The sequence below is a fragment of the Gadus macrocephalus genome, chromosome 12, assembly GCF_031168955.1.
Source record: "Gadus macrocephalus chromosome 12, ASM3116895v1".
Taxonomy (NCBI): domain Eukaryota; kingdom Metazoa; phylum Chordata; class Actinopteri; order Gadiformes; family Gadidae; genus Gadus; species Gadus macrocephalus.
The window spans coordinates 1,067,336-1,089,518 of NC_082393.1; the positions used below are offsets into that span (position 1 = coordinate 1,067,336).

The 22,183-nt window shown below is 51.6% G+C and overlaps 2 protein-coding genes across 11 annotated transcripts; both read right to left on the reverse strand.

Moving 5' to 3' along the window:
* Nucleotides 1–5,073: 5,073 nt before the first annotated feature.
* On the reverse strand, nt 5,074–11,621 carry lrrc8db (leucine rich repeat containing 8 VRAC subunit Db). 9 transcript variants are annotated; one of them, XR_009528398.1, is made up of 6 exons: nt 11,011–11,495; nt 6,578–9,736; nt 6,459–6,524; nt 6,338–6,392; nt 5,988–6,025; nt 5,074–5,839 (listed from the first exon to the last, which is right to left on the reverse strand). XR_009528398.1 is itself a non-coding variant. In XM_060067226.1 (2 exons), the coding sequence occupies exon 2, from the start codon at nt 9,732–9,734 to the stop codon at nt 7,227–7,229; it is 2,508 nt and encodes an 835-aa protein (XP_059923209.1). In that variant the 5' UTR covers nt 9,735–9,736; nt 11,011–11,495; the 3' UTR covers nt 6,425–7,226. The 9 variants fall into 9 exon arrangements, 4 of the variants coding, with proteins under 4 accessions (XP_059923209.1, XP_059923210.1, XP_059923208.1 ...); XR_009528397.1 differs by having other exon boundaries at nt 6,459–9,736; XR_009528400.1 differs by lacking the exons at nt 6,338–6,392; nt 6,459–6,524 and having other exon boundaries at nt 5,074–5,855; nt 5,914–6,037.
* Nucleotides 11,622–11,976: 355 nt separating this feature from the next.
* Nucleotides 11,977–22,183, reverse strand: lrrc8c (leucine rich repeat containing 8 VRAC subunit C). 2 transcript variants are annotated; one of them, XM_060067229.1, is made up of 5 exons: nt 22,053–22,177; nt 20,701–20,831; nt 20,021–20,162; nt 15,915–16,235; nt 11,977–15,517 (listed from the first exon to the last, which is right to left on the reverse strand). In XM_060067229.1, the coding sequence occupies exons 3-5, from the start codon at nt 20,156–20,158 to the stop codon at nt 13,595–13,597; spliced, it is 2,382 nt and encodes a 793-aa protein (XP_059923212.1). In that variant the 5' UTR covers nt 20,159–20,162; nt 20,701–20,831; nt 22,053–22,177; the 3' UTR covers nt 11,977–13,594. The 2 variants fall into 2 exon arrangements, with proteins under 2 accessions (XP_059923212.1, XP_059923213.1); XM_060067230.1 differs by lacking the exon at nt 20,701–20,831 and having other exon boundaries at nt 20,021–20,163; nt 22,053–22,183.

Here is a 22,183-nt window from a genome sequence, read left to right on the forward strand (position 1 = left end):
TCTTCAGACTTCAGGACGTTTGTTTCCCCCTCCGGTTCTCCTAGGGACCCTGCCCAGGTCCTCACACCCCCTATTGTCCCCGGAGATGAACACCTAGCGACCTGTGAACCCCTCCTCTGTCTCAGCCCCCCCCCCCTCTCCTGGCCCTGCCGTGGCTCCCGTCCAGCGCCGGTCAGAACCAACAACTATCCGTGCAGCGTTTACCCGTCTCAGGAGTAAAGGGGAAGTGTTTTCTGCCAGCCCCGGTTATTTTCCCCTGCTCTTCACAAGTGCATTGTGGGCCGCGGCGGCGGCGGCGGCTCCCATCCATCACCGGGCGTCTGGCGGGAGACGAGGCACTTCCCCGCCGACGCCTCTGCCGCTTGTGCCGGCGTGGCGCTTTCAGCCCCCCCCCGGGGGCCGGCTGATGGACACACCGGGGCAGCTCCGACAGCCGGCAGGGGACCGGAGGTACTCCTCCGCCTCTCCCCCCTCCTCCCCTACACACCTCACCCCCCTCCTCCCCTCCACACCTCACCCCCCTCCTCCCCCATCCTCCCCTACACACCTCACCCCCCTCCCTCCCCTCCTCTGTTGTCCTGTTACCTCTGTCTCCTCCTCCTCTCTCTCCTACCTCTCCCTGCACCTCCTCCTCCTCTTCCTCCTCCTCCTCCTCGCTCTCCTCCTCTTCCTCCTCCTCGCTCTCCTCCTCTTCCTCCTCCTCCTCGCTCTCCTCCTCCCCCCCCTCCTCCCCTCCCCCCCTCCTCCTCTTCCTCCTCCTCCCCTCCTCCTCCTCCCCCCCCTCCTCTACCTCCTCCTCCTCGCTCACCTCCTCCTCCTCCTCCTCCTCGCTGTCCTCCTCCTCCTCCCCCCCCTCCTCCTCTTCTTCCTCCTCCTCCTCCTCCTCCTTCCCCTCCTCCTCCTCCTTCTCCTTCCCCTCCTCCTCCTCCTCCCCCCCCTCCTCCTCTCCTCTTCCTCTTCCTCCTCCTTCCCTCCTCCTCCCCCCCCCTCCTCCTCCTCCTCCTCCTCCTCCTCCCCCACCCTCCTCCTCTTCCTCTTCCTCCTCCTCCCCCTCCTCCTCGCTCTGCTCCTGGGGAAACGCTCCGGCGCTGCAGCAGAACATCTCAGACAACATCACGGTTCATTTGTCTTGCTCTCTCGTTTTGGCAGTTAGCTTGACGAGCGCGTTACAGACTTGCGGTCTTTTATTGGCTGGACGGCGGGATTAGCTGCTACTCAGAGCTAGTTTGTGTGTGTGTGTGTGTGTGTGTGTGTGTGTGTGTGTGTGTGTGTGTGTGTGTGTGTGTGTGTGTGTGTGTGTGTGTGTGTGTGTGTGTGTCTGGGTGGGAGACACTAATGTTGAAATAAATACTCAAATTGAAGTCTGCTCGAGCTTCAGCCAACCAACAGATTTTATTTCAAAATGTTCACTTGTCCTTTTTCTACACAAGGAACCCAGCAGGGAGAGATGGGGAGAAAGAGAGAGAGTCAGAGATGGAGAAGGTGAGAGAGGCAGAGAGTGTGTGGAGGGTAGGTGTTTGTTGGGTTTGCTGTGTAGAGCTCTCTGGCTCTTTATGTCTGGGTTGGACCTGACAAGAAGAGACGTCTGTACAGCGCATCAAATCCTGCATTCAGTCAGAGCACCAGGAATTAAGCCCTGGTAGAGATCTCTCTTAAACACACTGTCCTCTCTCTCTCTGTCTCTCGCACTCCCTCACCCTCTCCCTATCTCTCCCCTCCCTCCCACTCTCCTTTCTCTCCCTACTATTCCTCTCCCTCCCCCACTCCCTACCTCTCCCCCTCTCCCTTTCTCTCCCCTACTATTCCTCTCCCTCACCCTCTCCCTACCTCTCCCCCTCCCTCCCCCTTTCTCTCCCCTACTATTCTCTCCCTCACCCTCTCCCTTTCTCTCCCCCTCCCTCCACCTCTCCTTTCTCTCCCCCTCCCTCCACCTCTCCCTTTCTCTCCCCTACTATTCCTCCCCCTCCCCCCCCCCCCTCCCCTCTGTGTGTGGAGAGGCAGCCCGTCTGCTCTCAGGGGGGGGGTGTTTAGAGCAGAACTATGTCCCGTACCGAGAGGAAACTCTCTGGGTTGGAGGCGACGACTCTGAGCTCCACCGGTCAGGGAGGGTCTGGCCCCCGTCTCCTCCTGGTGCCCTGCAGAGGGGGGGGGGGGGGGGGGGGGGGGATAGGGGGGGTGAGGAGGGGGAGAGGATGATAGAGAGGGAGCGTGAGAAGAGGGGGAGAGGATGTGGTACTCCCAGCACGAGGCTCTGACCTGTGGGTCTGCCGAGCCAGATGACCTCCGACCCCTACCTGGTTGATGACGTCATCACTCCTGGACGAGGCCTCTTGTCTCCTAGTGCGTAGTGAGCAGCCGCTTGGGACCTGGAATGTAAACCTGAAGCTCAGTTTATTATAATGAGGCTGATTTGATTTCAGTGAGTTCAGTTTAGTCAACGAGATGCAGATGCTGTTTGTTCACATTTTGGGACATAACGTTGATGAATACAACTTTTCTAAAAGTCTTGAGCTGTTATTATGAAACCCTGACAATAGTAATAATCGATCCCTCTTAAAATATATGTATGTATATATATATATATATATATATATATATATATATTGTACATATACATATGTATTTGTAGTATTTTAAATAATAAGTGTAGTATTATCAATAATTATCTATAAATACCTTAGTGTTTAGATCGAATTTAAATAAGAACGTCAGAATAATAGACGTTGGCTAATTCACACGCTATGTAGTCTTTTAAAAATAAAAGACTCGTGATATCCATTAGAGTGAGAGACAAACACGTGAAAACTGAACTAATGGCGCCCTCTGTCTTCCAGTAACGTCGAAACAACTGTGATTCAACACCATCACGATGGCTCTTCACCTTTGTTTACTGTGAATATATCTTCTAGATTGTTCGTTGTATTGAACCAGACCAAGAAGTAACTAAGTAAAAATAGGTTCATCTTATGTTGTTTATGAATTAAAGATGCAAACATAGTGATAATACTTACTAAATATATTTCCCTACCTGGTGTGACATGAATGTAAACATCTTGTCTCACCCATCCTTCCCCTTCCTCACCCATCCTCGACCTGGAGTCTTGAGCTGGGAGGGGGGGGGGGGGGGGGGGGGTTTGGTGTCTCCAAGCAGCCGTCAAAGTCACGTGCCGCTGTCCCCAATTACAGCCAATCCCGCGTGATCTGGCCTCGGTCGCCGTGGTTCCAGACATCAAAGCAGGCCACTCTGACGCCGGCGCTAATTAGACCGCCGCACGCGCACGTTTCATCAGCCATGTTCTCCCAAACACTGAGCGTCCTCATCTGAGAGAAGGAGGAGGAGAGCTCTGGGTCCTTGCTTCAGAGCGGAGATGAGATCGCCCTGCAGGAGTCATTAGAACATCACAGCTCCGCAGCGGCCAGCTCCACTGCTGACCCCAGGCCAGCCGCGACACCGCGCTCATCCAGAGCGAGATGAGCACTCAGACACACTAAACGCACTCCAAACACGGCAGGCTCCGCAGCCCACCACAACGGGAACACAACGCTGCTTATCTCTGGAATACACAAACAGATTTGATTGCCTCGCCCCCAAGTGGCAGCACGACTAAACCTGGCTGCTGATTGGCTCTGAACTTGCCTTGAACTCGGAAATAATATTGTTAAGCTTTTTCATCATCGTCAGACATATGTGGACTGTGGTTTCTGTTGCAGTGCTGTTTTAGTAAAGTCTGTCTCAATGCTTTTACACATCGTACTAAAGCACGTTTTTTCGGTGTGAGCAGTAAGGGGGCCTCATACAAATAGTAGCCTAGGGGCCAATGCCCACCTTAATCCGCCACTGGCTTCACCTCTTTGTTATCAGGATGTTTTCCAGGATCTGTCTGTAAATCTGACACAACGTATAGCACTGACATGACGGCTGACGAGTCATCTGCCCGGACCAAGACACGAGGTTCATAACGACGCGGACATACCGTCAAACACGGCCGTGCGTCTCCGCACCGCAGGCGTCACACGGCGGGGGTCGTTAGGGCGATAAACAGAACCGCGCTCGATGTGTCACAATAAATCGTCTTAAATAACCTGCAGAGGGGACACAGATGGAGGAGAGAGTCAACCGTGAGGTTTGAAGTCGAGCGGGGCTTTTCCAGCGGGGTCCGTTTGGCCGTGGCGCCCGCGGTCAGAGCAGGACACTCGGACACTGAGTCTCCGGGACGAGGACAGTGTGCTCCTCCTCCGTGATCCTAAAGGAGCTAATGATGCTGGGAGGGACCGTGATGCTGAGCGGAGGAAACGAGGCTGACATATGCGACTCGGAACGAGGATTTATATTAATACAATGGACACGGAATATATACATGTTTGATACCCCAGATGTCACAAAAGACATGGACTGAAAATGGCTTATTATTCATCATCAGTGGTATTCAGTGGTCAACCACGTCAAACCGACACAACGCGTCAACGTGTTTCTTCCCCGTGTATCTCAAGACAGTATTAAAGTAGTGTATCATTCCTCAAATACTCACCAACCCTGGATAAAGTGGTGGACATTTATTCTCGTTGTAACGGCACAAGGGAATTATATAATATTTCATCCCAACACCCGAGACGATTTGTTTGACTCTGTTGTAGTACGACTGTAACTCCACACGGGGGCAGCATGGGCCTGGGAACAGCGGCCCCTCCGCACTGACCCCATAGATGGTCGTCCTTATATCCTTAGATGAACAACAGCAGGTTATATGTGGAATAGCGGGTCACAACAAACTAAACCTCCATTCAGGGAAGAGGAACCTTCAGCGAACATCAAGTGTATTTTTCATCTCATTAAGTGCACATGGTCAACGGTATGACTGTCACTATAAGGTCATGTTTAATTATAGTAGGCTACCTAGATATAAATACGACTTATAATATCTAAATATTAATATTTAGGTGATTTACCTATATTTTGTTTGAAGTCTTAGGAGACTCGCATGTCAGCATGTGGTTGACTCGTTTTGACTCAATCAATTCAAAGTAACACTTTTTGGCAGGTATTACAGTTATAGGAAAAGAATCACAGACGTATTGTTGGTTTTGCTGCAAATGTTTATAATCGTTCAAAATGGTGTTTGTGCAAAAAATGATTTCAACAAAGTCTCAAGTTTTCTCTTGGATTTCTAGATTTAAAGAGGTGAGGACTAAATACATTTACATTGACATTAAGGGCATAGCAGACGCTTTTATCCAAAGCCACTTACAATGAGTACATTTGTCTGAAGAAAGGGAAACAACTATATATATCGCTGTCGGTACAATAAGGATGTTCATAGAACAAGTGCCAAGGACTTAAAATTGCTAAATTAATCCATTCCCCGTATTCAACAAAGATAGGTAGGATTAGATGCTACACGATGCCAAGTTCTATTTTTAAGTGCCAGGATGTATAACATACAATTAGTGCGTACATAAAGTGCCAGGACACACAAACGTACCATAGGTGTGTAAAAGAGGTGTATTTCGGGCAGTAAGTGAGGCGACGGGGCGATGGGTTGGGTAAGGCGGGAGGGAACGCAGCATCCTGGGGAGCTCTGAACACGCGAGTCTTCAGTCTCCTGTGGGAGCTGCTCAGCGACTCTGCGGTCCTGACGTCGGCAGGGAGCTCGCTCCACCGCCGCGGTGCTAAAAGAGAAGAGGTTTGACTTTGTCGTGCAACCTTTGCTCGATCTCACGTTTGGCGGTACCAGGCGTCGAGCTGAGGAAGTGGAGCCGGGCGCTGGAGCTGGGGGGTGCGGTCTGACCAGTGTCCGGAGGTCGGCTGGGGCAGTCACTCACCCTCTATCTCACACTGCAGCTCAACCGGTACCTCCCTGTACCTCCCTGTAGCTCAACCTGTAGCTCAACCTGTAGCTCAACCTGTAGCTCAACCTGTAGCTCAACCTGTACCTCACTGTACCTCCCTGTAGCTCAACCTGTAGCTCAACCTGTAGCTCAACCTGTACCTCAACCTGTACCTCACTGTAGCTCAACCTGTACCTCACTGTAGCTCAACCTGTACCTCAACCTGTAGCTCAACCTGTACCTCAACCTGTACCTCAACCTGTACCTCAACCTGTACCTCACTGTAGCTCAACCTGTAGCTCAACCTGTAGCTCACTGTAGCTCAACCTGTAGCTCACTGTAGCTCAACCTGTAGCTCAACCTGTAGCTCAACCTCTAGCTCAACCTGTACCTCACTGTAGCTCAACCTGTAGCTCAACCTGTACCTCACTGTAGCTCAACCTGTACCTCAACCTGTACCTCACTGTAGCTCAACCTGTAGCTCAACCTGTAGCTCAACCTGTAGCTCAACCTGTAGCTCAACCTGTACTCACTGTAGCTCAACCTGTACCTCACTGTAGCTCAACCTGTACCTCAACCTGTACTCACTGTAGCTCAACCTGTAGCTCAACCTGTACTCACTGTAGCTCAACCTGTACCTCACTGTAGCTCAACCTGTACCTCACTGTAGCTCAACCTGTACCTCACTGTAGCTCAACCTGTACCTCACTGTACCTCACTGTAGCTCAACCTGTACTCACTGTAGCTCAACATGAAGCTCACACTGTATCTTACTGTACCTCACTGTACCTCGCTGTAGCAAACTGTAGGTCAGAACTGTATCTCACTGTAGCTCACACTGTACCTAACTAATTGTTACACTGTACCTCAAACTAGCTCAAACTGTAGCTCACACCTACACTTTGACAAGCTGGCGTACCCCTAAAAACAGTGCCTATGAAAACCACTAGAAGACAAAACAGCATTAATAAAATAAGAAGCAAATATTATTGTGGCGGTAGGGCTATGCAGTGTCTAATGGTATCAAAAACAAATCATAAAATAAGGGTGGTAAAAAAAACTAAAAAACAATTCAAGTATCTATCTTTAACAAAGTGATCTGACAAAACACAAAGGGAACAAATCCCAAGAAAAAAACAATGAAAACTGTCGAAGAAACAACAGAAGCAGGAACAGGTATATACAGGGCATATGAGTACAGTGGTCCACTGAATACAGTGATGGCCACCCTTATCCAACCTGAGCCAAGCCATATCTCACCGGGAACTCATTCCTCTGAACTCTTGTGAGCCAATCAGCGGGGCTGTATCTAAAGTTCGGTATCATTTGTTTGCTTACTCTTCAATAACACTCTTCGTTCCCCCCAAAAATCCTAAACTCAGAAGCTGCCTGGTCGCTCCTCAAACCCCGTTGGCAAACGGGACGCCCGACTCCTGGTTGATGCTCTCCTTGACCTCCAGGGGCAGCGAGTCGAAGAGGTGGTCCTCCACCACCAGGCCGCTCCGGCGGAGCAGCACACACTGCCCCAGCTGGAGGGGCAGGCGGTCCAGGCAGTTCCCCTTCAGCTCCAGCTGCGTCAGCTGCGCCAGCTGGCCGATCTTCTCGGGGACGGTGGAGATGCAGTTGTGGCCGAGGTTCAGGGTCCTCAGTTTGGTGCACTTGAAGAGCTGCTTGGGCACCACCTCAACCTTGTTGCCGGAGATGGCGAAGTACTGGAGGCTCTGCAGGAAGCCCACCTCCAGCGGGATGACCACGATGGAGTTGTGGCCCACGTCCAGATAGCGCAGCTTGGGCAGGTTGAAGAGCGACGAGGGCAGGGACTCCAGCTTGTTGTGCGAGAGGTAGAGCGACTCCAGGTTCTTCACGTGGCTGATGGACAGCGGGATGCTGATGATCTTGTTGTGGGAGAGCTTGAGGCAGGTGAGCCTCTTGAGGTGCTGGAAGCTGATGACCTCCTCGATGCTCCGGATGTTGTTGGACTTCAGGTGCAGCTCCTGCAGGTTGGTCAGACTGAAGATGGCGTGAGGGATCCGCTCCAGCTCGCAGTTGTGGAGCTCCAGCTCGGCCAGGTTCATCATCTTCTTGAGGCTGTTGAGCACCAGGAGCTTGGTCCCGTCGTTGTCCACCACCAGCTTGACGAGGTGGGGCGACAGGTCCGTGATGTTGGTGGGGATCTTGGTCAGGTTGCTCTTGAGGTGCAGGGTCTTCAGGTGGCGGAGGTCTCGCAGGGACTCCAGCCCGATCATCTTGTTGTTCTCCGAGTTCAGGTTGCCCACCAGATACATCTCCCTCAGACTCTTCAACAGGTACACCCAGGTGGGGATCTCGGCCACATCCGTGAACTTGACGTGGAGGCAGCGGAGGTGGTCTCGGAGGAACACGAAGGCGGTCTGCTCCACCTTGGCGGGGCAGTGGTAGAGGTGTAGCTCGTGGAGGTTGGTCATCTGCGAGATCTTGGCCGTTATCCTGGCCTCGGGGATGAGCTCCAGCCGGAGGATCTCCAGGTCGGTGAGGTCAAACACGGCGTCCGGGACCCCGGACAGCATGAAGAGGTGCAGCTCCAGCTTCTCCGCAGCGTTCCGCGTGACGTGCTGCCGCAGCTTCTCGAAGGTCCACTCGTGGTTCAGGCTGATCTCACGGAGCTTGTTCTCGCTGACCTCGGACAGGAAGACGCCGAAGCGCTTCGAGTACAGCTGGTCGTACTGGTCCACCATGTGCAGGAGGAACGCAAAGTCGTTCTTGACGTCCGGTATGTCGCTGAAGCTGCTCTCTTCCCGCACCTTCTCGAAGGAGTACTCCTTCAGGGGCCGGCGGAATAGCCAGAACAGCGTGTAGATGCAGACCATGCCGTACACGCAGATGAGGGCGATGTAGCTGACCAGCAGCTTCTTCAACATGAACGCCATGTTGTGCGTACACTGGAACTTCGAGTAGCCGGTTAAGTGTTTAATCTCCGGCTCGCACACGTGGGCGAAATTGATGGCGGCGACAAAGGTCATGGTGTAGCATAGGATGAGGATGAACTTGACCGTCTTGATGACCGTCTGCGCGACGTAGAGCTTGTAGATCAGGTCGCTGTCCTCCACGTGAGCCCGGAACTTCCGGACCTTCTCGAACAGCGCCTTGGCTTGCTCCCCGTCCTTCTTGTCCAGGATTGTCATCGCGGGCACCTCGATCACCAGCTTCTCCACGGAGAACTGGACGCTAGACTTGACCAGCGTGGCGGGGACGGACTGGTTGGGGCTGCCCTCCTCGCTGCTGGTGGAGAAGTGTTTGGGCAGCGAGGAGGGCCCGACCAGCCGCTGCTTGTTCTCCTCCGAGTGCTCGCACGCCGTCTCCGACAGCGCCTTGGTCGTCCACGGCGACTCGAAGCACTTGCCCAGGATGGAGACAAAGTGCTCGATCTTGGAGCTGGTCTTGGGGTACTTGAACCAGAAGTTGCTGCTGACCATGAGCACGATGGTGTGGATGAGCGCCAGGTAGGGGAAGTACTTGGAGTACCAGGGCAGCGCCACGTGGTAGCACATCTGGTTCACGAAGACGTACTGCTGGAAGTCCAGCGCCGTCCGCACGCCCGTGGGCTCGGGGAAGCCCACCTCCACCGGCTCGCCGAAGACGTACTTCCGGAAGACGTCCGCCGGTCGGCCGTCGGCCAATAGCGCGGCGGCTGCGTCCAGAGGGGCGGAGTGGACGTCAAAATGTCCGCCGCCACCGGGGGCCTCCGGCGCCTCCTCCAGGATGGGCAGGCAGACCACCTGGTCTTTGGTCAGCTGCATGGTCCCCGCAAAGATGGCCAGCATTAGCATGACCACACCCAGGTAGTCCATGAACACGTCCCACCATGGCTTCAGGATCTTATATGTAGGCTGGATGTCGTTCAGGGAGGCCACCTCGGTCAGGGTGAACATACCTGGAGGACACGGGGAGAGGTTATCAGAGGGAGGAAGATGGAGGTAAAGGAAGGAAACGTAACACACCTGGAAGATATAGAGGACAGGAAGAGGTTGTTACAGAGAGGGAGGGAGGGGAAGAAAGGAGGGAGGAGAAGGGAAAGAGGGAAACCAAATGAGAAGGAAGGCATCTAGGATAGGAGGGAGGGAGGCCCGGAGGGTAGAATGAAGGAAGGGTGAGAGGGAATAAGGAAGGATATAGAAGAAAATACATAATAAAAGTGAAACCGTAAGGCAGGGAACTGCCTACTGTATGTTTGTGGCAACAGTTGAAGCAAGGTCGCCCTGTGAAGCAGGTTACCAGCAAAATAGCAAACTATGTCTTCTATTTTGCCATAAACATTACTGTGTGACCTATTTAAGTGTGTGTGTGTGTGTGTGTGTGTGTGTGTGTGTGTGTGTGTGTGTGTGTGTGTGTGTGTTCTCACTCAGATAACGTTACGACGTAATAACTGTGCATAGGGTCAATCTTACTTATGATCACACATTCATACATCCATAAGGGAAATTAATTAATGAGAACGCACATGGTCCTGTCAGCGTCCCCCTTCACGTCGAGCGAGTGCACTCCCATCATTGTTAAGGTTCATAATAACACGTGTGTATAGATTAGTATATATACTGTGACTGCACTCTGTGGTTTCAGGAGGAGTTCTCCGGTAGATCGTCGAGCTATGGAGGCGCTACCCGGACGATTTGGTTTAATTGGAACAAGTCGGGACACCACGAACGGTTTACACCGAGCAAAGAGCTTTAAGATTGGCAGTCATCCAGATTACCTTCACATGCATTAGCTTCTCAGCGACTCTGTTTTTCACGTTGTGGCGACGAAGCCTCGTCTGTATTCAGGATCTATTCATCATTAATGGTGGCGGTTTACGCATCGGAGACTTCAACCGCGGTTCACCATTGTCGGCTTTACGCACCTTCCGCTGACAAAGATCCGCTTATGAGGACCTCCCCCCCACCGCCGCGTCTCCTCCCGGCGGCCGGGTCCCTGCTCGGTAACCGGGTCCCTGCTCGATAACTGCGGCGTGTTTACTTTACACTCGAGGAGCGACGGAAGATTAAATCCTCCTCCTGCTGCTCCTCACGGACGATCCAGTCGAGACGCAGGGTGACACACTCAACTGAGTCGGCGCACTGGGTGCCCGGGATGCGATCAGACTCGCATTGTAGCCATCCTCCTCATTAGCATCATCATCATAATCTGTTATCCTCGAGCCAACGTTACCGTGTTCTGGAGGGTCTGAAGACCTCCGCGGGGTCCAGATCTCTGCTAAGGAACGTGTCGGTGAAGTTCCGGGATCCCCTCGCTGAGTGGTGGTCGACCGTCAGGCTGCAGCGTCGGTGCGGACAGATGGTCCGAAACCCGCGGTCACAAGAGGAACTGGAAGCGTTTGTGTCTGCAGTGTTGTGCAATGAACCCTCGTTAACACGCGTTTACAGGCGGCGGGTTAGTGTCTCCAAAGGATGTGGATCGGGAGTGTTCACGATGCCCGGAGGATAATGAAATACCGCGTAGGAAGTGTTGATGAACGCGAGAGCAGTGGGCATGTGAACGTGAACTGCTCATTCATCCAGTCATCATAACTAATCCCTGCTGTCTCAGCGGCCAGGCTTCATTAGACCCAGTGACTCATTCCCCTTTCATGGAAATAACAAAATAGCCTGAATTAAACCTATTGTTATCATGTCTATGTATATTTGACCGATATATTTCACTTACAGAAACGGAGATGTAAACAGGCTGATATACTGCAGGACACCACAGAGTAGCTTTGTGTGGTGGTGTTGTTGTCGATCCCTCAGACCGCCAGCAAATGGCAGCGTTTCACCGAACCCCTGTAAGTAATGTAGGCCGGGTCACTGTTAACCTAGGACGTGGTGAGGTTTAATATGACGCATTAAAAATAATGAATTCCACCGGATTACTTTATAATTGAGCCTACTTCCTGTCTGGGATTAAGTTAGTACAATATTATATTACTGGGCATGATGAGTATTAGTATTTCAATTCACCAAGCCATCGTATTTCTCATTACATAGTTAGGAGACAGATTATTTAAGATATGAATGCACATTTGTTTTAGATGACTGGCCTAACAGCACGCAATTCGTATTTATGTAAATAATTGATGTGTTTTTTAAAATGGCATTCATAGTGTAAAAAAACAGAGCAGACACATTCAAACTATAATTAAACCAACTATTTTTTTTATTATCTAACATGACAAAATTGCTTATAAAAATACATTTTCCTCAAGTTCAGGCGCGTGTGTGTATAATTCATGAACCAAATGATAATTGCATAATAACAGCATAACATTCCCTTTGGATGGCTAGCGCCATAAATATTAGCTTCCTATAACAGAACAACATTTCCATGACACTGTCGCGAATGGTAGGAAACGCTAGCTGAATCCCACACACACCGCTAGCATCATGAGGTACGTTTATGAGTTACCCTGATCGTCTCTGACTGGACCTTAAGTTTCTCAAGTCTCAAGCTACTTTAAGGGAAGCTTTCTCTTACTTAAAGGACAAGGCCTACGTGGTTCTGTTTATAGGATGGTTAACAAAGAAACTTTCCAACAACCCAAACAATCTTTACTCCTGCCTACGTAGGTCCTGTACAGCGAACAGCAGGCGTCCTTGTGCTGATCTCCTCAGTGCTGTTCATGTCTGTTGTCGTCCCAAGCATCAAATCTGCTATGAGCTTCTTAACTTTAGTGAGACGTTTTATCCAAAGTGACAAAAGGTGATTACAGATAGATGAAGGAATAGCTCGTTAAGCAGCAGGTAGGAACAGCTCGTTAAGGAGCAGGTAGGAACAGATCGTTAAGGAGCAGGTAGGAACAGCTCATTAAGGAGCAGGTAGGAATAGCTCGTTAAGGAGTGGGTAGGAACAGCTCGTTAAGGAGCAGGTAGGAACAGATCGTTAAGGAGCAGGTAGGAACAGCTCGTTAAGGAGTGGGTAGGAACAGCTCGTTAAGGAGCAGGTAGGAACAGCTCGTTAAGGAGCAGGTAGGAACAGCTCGTTAAGGAGAAGGTAGGAACAGCTCGTTAAGGAGCGGGTAGGAACAGCTCGTTAAGGAGCGGGTAGGAACAGCTCGTTAAGGAGTGGGTAGGAACAGCTCGTTAAGGAGCGGGTAGGAACAGCTCGTTAGGGAGCGGGTAGGAACAGCTCGTTAGGGAGCGGGTAGGAACAGCTCGTTAGGGAGCGGGTAGGAACAGCTCGTTAGGGAGCGGGTAGGAACAGCTCGTTAGGGAGCGGGTAGGAACAGCTCGTTAGGGAGCAGGGCTTGTGTTTTGGTCACTACAGGAGCCTGTCCTGGTTCCTTGAGGGTTCAGCCATCATAGAAACATAGATCCATGTCAGCCTGGTTCCAGAAATACAAACTCATCGTCAACCCAGCAGTCACCAAATAACAAGAGTGTTCATCTTTGACACCACACGGATGAAGAGCAGTATGTCATAATACTGATATAAAGCCTCATGTCATGGGATGACATCATAGCATGGCATCACCGATACATGGTATGACATCACACTGACAAAGAGCCATATGTCACACAACATCACGCTAATATAAAGCATGTTACATTAGTCATAGTAGGACGTCACACTAGTCGTATGACACAACACTGATATGGAGCAGGACGTCATAGAATGACATCGTAGCACAACATAACTCATGGTATGGCTCCGGTCATACTCACACGCAGCAGGGTACTAAGTATGACCTCCGGGAGACGGACAGACCCACGGACGGGGGAGCCGGCACTTGGGGTCAGGGGGCGTAAGGCACGCCGGCTCACTCCGTCTTCATCTGGGCCCGGACCTCGGAGGGCAGGGTCTCGAACAGCGTGTCCTCCACCTGCAGCCCGCTGCGCTTCAGCGCGCGGCAGCCGCCTAGCTCGGCGGGCAGCGCCTCGAAGTGGTTCCCCTTCAGCTCCAGGTGCGCGAGCAGCGCCAGGTAGGCCACCTTGGGCGAGAGCAGGGACAGCGCGTTGTTGCCCAGCTTCAGCGTCTTCAGCTTCTTGCAGAAGAAGAGCTCGTCGGGGAGGTTCTCGATCTTGTTGCAGTTGACGGAGAAGTAGAGCAGGCTCTGGAGCACGCCGATCTCCGGGGGAATGAAGCGGATGTCGTTGTTGGACAGGTCCAGGCAGCGCAGCTTGTTGCACAGGAAGAGGTGCGAGGGCAGCACCTCGATCTTGTTGTGGCTGAAGTAGAGGCGCTCTAGGCTGCCCAGCTTCTTGATGTGCTCGGGGATGTACGTGATGCTGTTGTACCACAGCTTCAGGCAGGTGAGCTTGCGCAGGTGCTGGAAGCTGACGATCTCCTCGACGCTGCGCAGGTTGTTCTCCTTCAGGTCCAGCCCCTGCAGGTTGGACAGGCTAAAGATGGCGTGGGGAATGCGCTCCAGGTCACAGCGCACCAACTCCAGCTCCGTGAGGTTGACCATCTTCTTCAGGTTGTTGAGCATGACCAGCCGCGTGCCGTCGTTGTACAGGTACAGCCGCAGCAGGTGGCTGGACACGTCCACGATGGACTGGGGGATCTTGGCCAGGTTGCTCTTCAGCGTCAGCGCCTTCAGACACTTGAGCTCGCGCAGCGACTCCAGCACCACGTTCTTGGAGACGTCGGAGCTCAGCGAGCCCGTGAGGTAGAGCTCCTCCAGGCTGCGCAGGCCGTACAGCCAGCCGGGCAGCTCCCTGCTGTCGTCAAACTTCACCCGGAGCACCTTGAGGTTCTCCTTGAGGAAGGAGGTGGCGGTGGTGTGCAGCTTCAGGCAGCACTGGTATAGCGACAGCTCCTGGAGGTCCTCCAGCTTGGAGACCGAGGCGGGCATGGTGACGTTGTAGAGGATCTCCAGCTTGAGCGACTGCAGCTCCGTCACCTCGAAGATGGTGTCGGGCAAACCGGAGAGCATGAAGAGCTGCAGCTCCAGACGGTTGTGGGCGTTGGTCACCAGCCGCTGGCGCAGCTTCTCCGCCGTCCACTCGTGGTTGAGGTTGAGCTGCTTCAGCTTGTTCTCGCTCACCTCCGACAGGAACACGGCGAAGCGCTTGGAGTACAGCGGGTCGTACTGGTCGATCATGTGCAGCATGAAGGCAAAGTCGTTCTTGACGTCGGGGATGTCGTCGATGCCCGTCTCTTGGCGCACGTACTCGAAGGAGTACTCCTTGAGGGAGCGGTAGAAGAGCCAGTAGGAGGTGTAGAGGCTGGTGAGGCCGTAGACGGCCACGAAGCACAGGTAGCAGTAGGACAGCTTGGAGAACAGGTGGGCCATGGTGTGGTTGCAGGAGAAGTCCGCGTAGCCCGTCATATCTTGGATGTCCACGTGGCACTTGACTGTGATCTGGACCTCCGACACCAGGATGCTGTTGTAGGCCAGGATGAGGAGGAACTTGAAGACCTTGACCACGGTCTGGCGGACGTACATGATGTACAGGATGTCCCCCTCCTCCACGTGCAAACGGAACTTCTTGACCTTCTCGAAGAGCGCCTTGGCCTGCTCGCCCTCCTTCTTGTCCATGGCGCTGGCGGTGGGCTTGTCCACCACAATCTTCTCGGGGATGGAGCGCAGGGACTGGGTCTTCTCCAGGGTGACCTTCTCCTCCGGAGCCACGCTGATGCTGCAGCGGCTGGCGCTCAGCTTCTGGTGGTCCTTCTCCTCCGGGTTCTCCCCGGACACCTCGGACAGGGCTCTGGTGGTCCACGGGGAGTCGAAGCACTGGAGGCAGGAGGAGAGGAGGGCAACTCGGGTGTCAGATAGTACAGAAGAGTAGTGGAATAGTGGAAAAGATGTTCAGAGTTCCCCTGGACTCTGAATAGCCTCCCCCACATCCCTCTTATATTTTGTACGTCCTCGCACTTAAAAATAGTACTTATCGTTGTGTAGCGTCTTATCCCAGCTATCTTTGTTGTATACGGGGAACGGGTTAACCTAGTGATGGTTAGTGCTTGGCACTTGGTTCTAGGAACGTCTTTACTGTACCGAACGTGATACATTGTTGTTTCTCTTTCTTCTGACAAATGGACTTATTGTGAGTCAATTTGGATAGAAGCATCTGCCTAACGCCCTAAACGTTAATTTAAGATACATTAGAATAAAATGCCTATATATTTACCTTCCCCAGGATGGAGATGAAGTGTTCTATCTTGGAGCTGGAGCCGGGGAACTTGAACCAGAAGTTGCTGCAGACCATGAAGATGACCGTGTGGATGAGCACCAGGTAGGGGAAATACTTGGCGTACCAGTGCAGCGCCTTCTCGTAGCACATCTGGTTGATGAAGCTGTACTGCTGCAGGTCCAGGTCTGTCTTCAGCCCCGTCATCTCCTGGTAGGCCAGCAGGGACACGTCCTCCGGCTCCGTCCGGTTGGGCGGCGCCGTCGTCTGGTTGGAGGCCGCGGTCCTCTGAGGAAGGCAGATGATCTTATCCTGCATGACCTGGGAGACGAGCGACCAGACAAGGGGGGCGGGGGGGGGGGAGACCACCCACCGCACGGGGGTACGAAGGAGGACATGGAGGAAGAACGAAGGATTTAATGAGAGATGGAAAGAGAGAGAAAGAGTGAACAAGAGATTGCATGAAGGAAAGAAAGGGTGAATAAACTATTTAAAAAGACCGGAAGAGAAACAAAGAGGGGAAAAAACGATTTAAGATGACATAAAGAGAAAGAAAGATTAAACAAACTATTGCGGGAAAAACCGAAAGAAAGAAATACAGGAAGAGAAGACGTGGGAAAAACAGTTGATCGGAAAATCAAGACACAAACAGACTGACTGACCAAACCAAACCCTAACAAACCCACACATATCCAAACACTCTTGAGTGGTTGAGTGCAACAAGATGGCGACCCTAAACAACCTTAAAGGCCGACCTCTCATCACTCAAAGGAAATGGGACCATCACATCGATCCGTTTGCATCTATAGCCTATAGAGGGTAGAGAGTCGTGAGGATGACTCGACTATATATAAAGATAGTATTCCACAAGTAAATAATCATCACTATTAGGAGTTTCTGAGTTTCTGTTTCTGTTATTAATTGATCACTGTTGCTTTAGGATTATTCCTGTTGTGTCCTGTTGTTTTAGGAAACGGGGATAACAGTAAGAGAGGATATAGTATGAGAGGTCTCCCTATCCCGACTTCTGTAAGAATGGGGCCTGAACGTGTTGAACACGGCGGGCACGGAGCGCTGCATTGTTCCACCACAGCTCTTTGAACCCTGATACGACTCCTCCTGACAATCCCAGGATGTCTGCTGCGAGCACAGATATCTGCCTCCCGACCTGACTCACCCGCCCACCGCCGCCTCTCAGCTCCGTCGGATGGCCAGCGTAATTAATTGTTCTCACTATTTACAAACAGTTTGGACGCTCTCGCAAACACTGGGTTCTGGGCTGACCGCAGGCCACAGACTATTCCTAAAAACATCTCAATGTTTTACATCATCCTGGCTTTCGGTTAGGGATTTATTGTTTTGGCTAATGGCATATTTAGCAAATACCGTAATACCATGGTTTCACTGCATGGTCCCGCGGCAGGCGAGAGCGTTGTGCTTTATACACAGGCAAATAAGCAATAATAAGCTAACGTGACAAGTCAATGGGTTTTGGGGGCCTATGTTTATGAAGGAGGGGGCGATTTGGCGGGAGTTTCCACTGGTAAACAGAAGCTGCTCTGAGAGCTAGCTAGGCTGCACACTGGCCTGTTTGTCAAGCCATTAAACTACCTTTAACTAAGTCTATACATGTCCCACAGATTCCTCTCCTTGGGGATTTGTAATAGGTATAAATGTTTAAAATGTTTAAGTTCATTAGGCTAAGCTATAGATTCCAATAAATTGGTTTTAAAGATGAATTTAGAGTCTTACTCAGTGGTTCCCTAAAGTTTAGCGTGGTTTATTCGGCCTTGGGTTAATGTGATGCAAGGTTTGTGTGGAAACATGGCTTCATGCGACATATGTGAGCCACAACCACAACCACACCCATTCCCTCTGGAGTCCTTGGGGAAGATTAGGAAAAACTACTCTGAGACTCAGCATATCTTTGAATCCCTATACTGTGCGTCCCATTTGATGGTCTGTGAAAGGAATGGCTTTTAAAGACCACCAAATACATTAGAACAAACACCGCAATAATGAATAGTAAATATATGACAGATATCAATAAGTCAGACTCAAATTAGAAACATTTAAAAGGATATGAATGAAGTAGCAGAAAGAGGGACAGAGCGCTGAGGAGGGTTAGACGGTAAACGCACTTGTACTTTTCTTTAAGCTTTGGACAGAATGTGGACTTTCTGTCTCTGTGAGAGAGAGAGAGAGAGAGAGAGAGAGAGAGAGAGAGAGAGAGAGAGAGAGAGAGAGAGAGAGAGAGAGAGAGAGAGAGAGAGAGAGAGAGAGAGAGAGAGAGAGAAGCTGAAATATTTGTGGTCTGGCTTCAGACCACAAAGGGCCATTGAACCTAGATTGGTTTATCTCCATTTAAATACATACGCAGGTGGTGTCTGGAAGGGTAGCCTAGTGGCTAGGCTAGTGGTCTGCTGCCAGCTGGAGGTGGTGGGTTCAGTCTCCTAATGCCTGCTCCTTAATGACCTGTCTCTGTACTGTCTAACCCCTACCTGCTCCTTAACGACCAGTCTCTGTACTGTCTAACCCCTACCTGCTCCTTAATGACCTGTCTCTGTACTGTCTAACCCCTACCTGCTCCTTAATGACCTGTCTCTGTACAGTCTAACCCCTACCTGCTCCTTAATGACCTGTCTCTGTACTGTCTAACCCCTACCTGCTCCTTAATGACCTGTCTCTGTACTGTCTAACCCCTACCTGCTCCTTAATGACCTGTCTCTGTACAGTCTAACCCCTACCTGCTCCTTAATGACCTGTCTCTGTACTGTCTAACCCCTACCTGCTCCTTAATGACCTGTCTCTGTACTGTCTAACCCCTACCTGCTCCTTAATGACCTGTCTCTGTACTGTCTAACCCCTACCTGCTCCTTAACGACCTGTCTCTGTACTGTCTAACCCCTACCTGCTCCTTAACGACCTGTCTCTGTACTGTCTAACCCTACCTGCTCCTTAACGACCTGTCTCTGTACTGTCTAACCCCTACCTGCTCCTTAATGACCTGTCTCTGTACTGTCTAACCCCTACCTGCTCCTTAATGACTTGTCTCTGTACTGTCTAACCCCCTACCTGCTCCTTAATGACCTGTCTCTGTACTGTCCAACCCCTACCTGCTCCTTAATGACCTGTCTCTGTACTGTCTAACCCCTACCTGCTCCTCAATGACCTGTCTCTGTACTGTCTAACCCCTACCTGCTCCTTAATGACCTGTCTCTGTACTGTCTAACCCCTACCTGCTCCTTAATGACCCGTCTCTGTACTGTCTAACCCCTACCTGCTCCTTAATGACCTGTCTCTGTACTGTCTAACCCCTACCTGCTCCTTAGTGACCTGTCTCTGTACTGTCTAACCCCTACCTGCTCCTTAATGACCTGTCTCTGTACTGTCTAACCCCTACCTGCTCCTTAATGACCTGTCTCTGTACTGTCTAACCCCTACCTGCTCCTTAATGACCCGTCTCTGTACTGTCTAACCCCTACCTGCTCCTTAATGACCCGTCTCTGTACTGTCTAACCCCTAGCTGCTCCTTAATGACCCGTCTCTGTACTGTCTAACCCCTACCTGCTCCTTAACGACCCGTCTCTGTACTGTCTAACCCCTACCTGCTCCTTAATGACCTGTCTCTGTACTGTCTAACCCCTACCTGCTCCTTAATGACCTGTCTCTGTACCGTCTAACCCCTACCTGCTCCTTAATGACCTGTCTCTGTACCGTCTAACCCCTACCTGCTCCTTAATGACCTGTCTCTGTACCGTCTAACCCCTACCTGCTCCTTAATGACCTGTCTCTGTACCGTCTAACCCCTACCTGCTCCTTAATGACCTGTCTCTGTACTGTCTAACCCCTACCTGCTCCTTAATGACCTGTCTCTGTACTGCCTAACCCCTACCTGCTCCTTAATTACCTGTCTCTGTACTGTCTAACCCCTACCTGCTCCTTAATGACCTGTCTCTGTACTGTCTAACCCCTACCTGCTCCTTAATGACCTGTCTCTGTACTGTCTAACCCCTACCTGCTCCTTAATGTGTGAGGGTGTGTGGGTGTGGGTGTGCGTGTGGGTGTGTTCGTGCGTGCGCGCGTGTGCGTGCGTGCGTGCTCACCTGTAGCGTGCAGCCGAACACTCCGATCATGAGCATGACGACGGAGAGGTAATCGGTGAACACGTCCCACCACGGCTTCAGAACCCGGAACGCCGGCTGCTGCTCCGAGAACTGTCGGAATTCCGTTACGGGAATCATAGCGCCTGCAGAGACAGTGATAGGTCAGGGGAGAGCGGGTGGCTTCCTGAGCGACCGACGACGGGCGGGCAACAGAACAATGAAACCGCCGCCACCTTCATGTATGGAGAACCCCTTAGATCACATCCCCTCTGACCTGGTACCTAAACTAACCATCGCTAACCAGGTACCCAAACTAACCATCGCTAACCTGGTACCCAAACTAACCAGCGCTAACCTGGTACCCAAACTAACCAGCGCTAGCCGGATACCTAGTTAACCACCTGTCACCTGATACCTAGTTAACCATCTCTAACCTGATACCTAGTTAAAAAGCTCCAACCTGACACGTAGTTAAGTCTTTTTTGAGTCTTTTCCAAATACTAAACCTGACGATATCGAATGCATCACAACCCTTGGCAATTTCAGTTCTTGTTATGCACTTCACACACACACACACACACACACACACACACACACACACACACACACACACACACACACACACACACACACACACACACACACACACACACACACACACACACACACAGCCCCCCCCCCCCCTCTGGTGGATGCAGTGGGCAGCAGGATTGTGCTGAATGTCATTAGGCGTTGGACAGGTCTGCGTCTCGTTGGGGCCGCTCAGTGGATCGATCAGCCTGGGTCTCCACTCCAGTTCCACCTCCCGAACCTCAGCCCAAAACCACAGCGTAGGCATTAAGGGGGGGGGGGGGGGGGGGGGGGGGGAGCTCCCCTCCATAAATCACGCGTTTGGTCAGTCACATACAGAGCACAGCAAAAAAACCAAAGCATTTTCATTTAAGCGGACAGAGTCAAACGCTCTCTGTTGTGTTCCCGTGTCCTCTGGATACCTGACCCACTTCCCCTTTCCCCCTCTAGAGGAGTAGGATCCCCTCCCAGGTCACCAAGTCAGCGCTGACTTTTCTAATTGTGGACCGGAGGGATGTCATGTGACCACCGTTTGGTCAGGGCGGACGCCAGAGGTATACTGGTTGTGGTGTGTGTGTGTGTGTGTGTGTGTGTGTGTGTGGTGTGTGTGTGTGTGTGTGTGTGTGTGTGTGTGTGTGTGTGTGTGTGTGTGTGTGTGTGTGTGTGTCAAAAAGAGAGACACACACACACACATACACACACACACACACACATTAAGTAGTCCAGAATAATTTGTTTTGGAAAATACATTTCCAAAACAAACCTCTATCGTATGGAAACGATTGTCTGTTTCTCTGCTTGGATTAACGTTCTGGACATTGGGAGGCAGAAAGGCTTTCTTTCCACCGGACGGACAGACAGCGGGCCGGACGGACAGCAGGCAGGGCAGCGGGTCTTCCTGTCAGGAAATGTTGCGAATCTCAGATATCCAAAAACAGCCTCCTGCCTCTTCGTTTGGTTCACACCCATCAGGGATTTAACAAAGCGTGTGTAACATCAAGGTTACCGATCAGAACCTCGCCGAACAAATCATTTAATCGGGGCCCATGACTTGCCAATGAGCTGGTACCGTTTTAAGTCGACCCAAAAAATGGGGTACGCATACAATAAAGCGAGTGAGTTTGTGATGGGGGGAGAATGACACCCGTTCATCCAGCGTCCCCCTCTCACGTCCCCCTGAATGTAACGGGAGGATCGCTTCAAGGTAAAAGTGCCATCGGCCTCTAAAATGAATCTCACGCAGACCGTGTGGCTTTAACATTGTAATCATCCTACATTTCGGACCCTCAGTGTGTCCGCTGTAAATACGAATCCAGTGTCATAGTTGGCTTCCCATCAGAGGGGAGAGCATAGCGCTAGGCTCTTACTGCGGAGGAATCCAGCCGCGCGTCTTACCCTCGGAAAAGCGACGTCGTTTAAGACACAAAGTAGCCGGCGCTGCGGTAATGAAAGGTGATTTTACCTCATGAAGGGTGTAAGAGGGGGGTCTGTGTCTGGTCCAAGGAGACGGGCTGGTGGGGCATGACGTCCGGGCGTCTGCTGCCTGGTCCGTTATGTGTCTTCCTGGAGGATCTGAGCTCGGCCCGGGCTACA

What these genes read in the sequence shown, in the direction of transcription:
- lrrc8db (XM_060067226.1), bottom strand. Translation starts at nt 9,734, where the DNA reads ATGTTCACCCTGACCGAGGTGGCCTCCCTGAACGACATCCAGCCTACA.
- lrrc8c (XM_060067230.1), bottom strand. Translation starts at nt 20,158, where the DNA reads ATGATTCCCGTAACGGAATTCCGACAGTTCTCGGAGCAGCAGCCGGCG. An exon ending in TGTTCGGCTGCACGCTACAG is followed by an intron (nt 16,236 to 20,020) that starts GTGAGCACGCAC and finishes CTCGTCTCCCAG; the next exon opens with GTCATGCAGGATAAGATCAT. An exon ending in TCATCTCCATCCTGGGGAAG is followed by an intron (nt 15,518 to 15,914) that starts GTAAATATATAG and finishes TCCTGCCTCCAG; the next exon opens with TGCTTCGACTCCCCGTGGAC.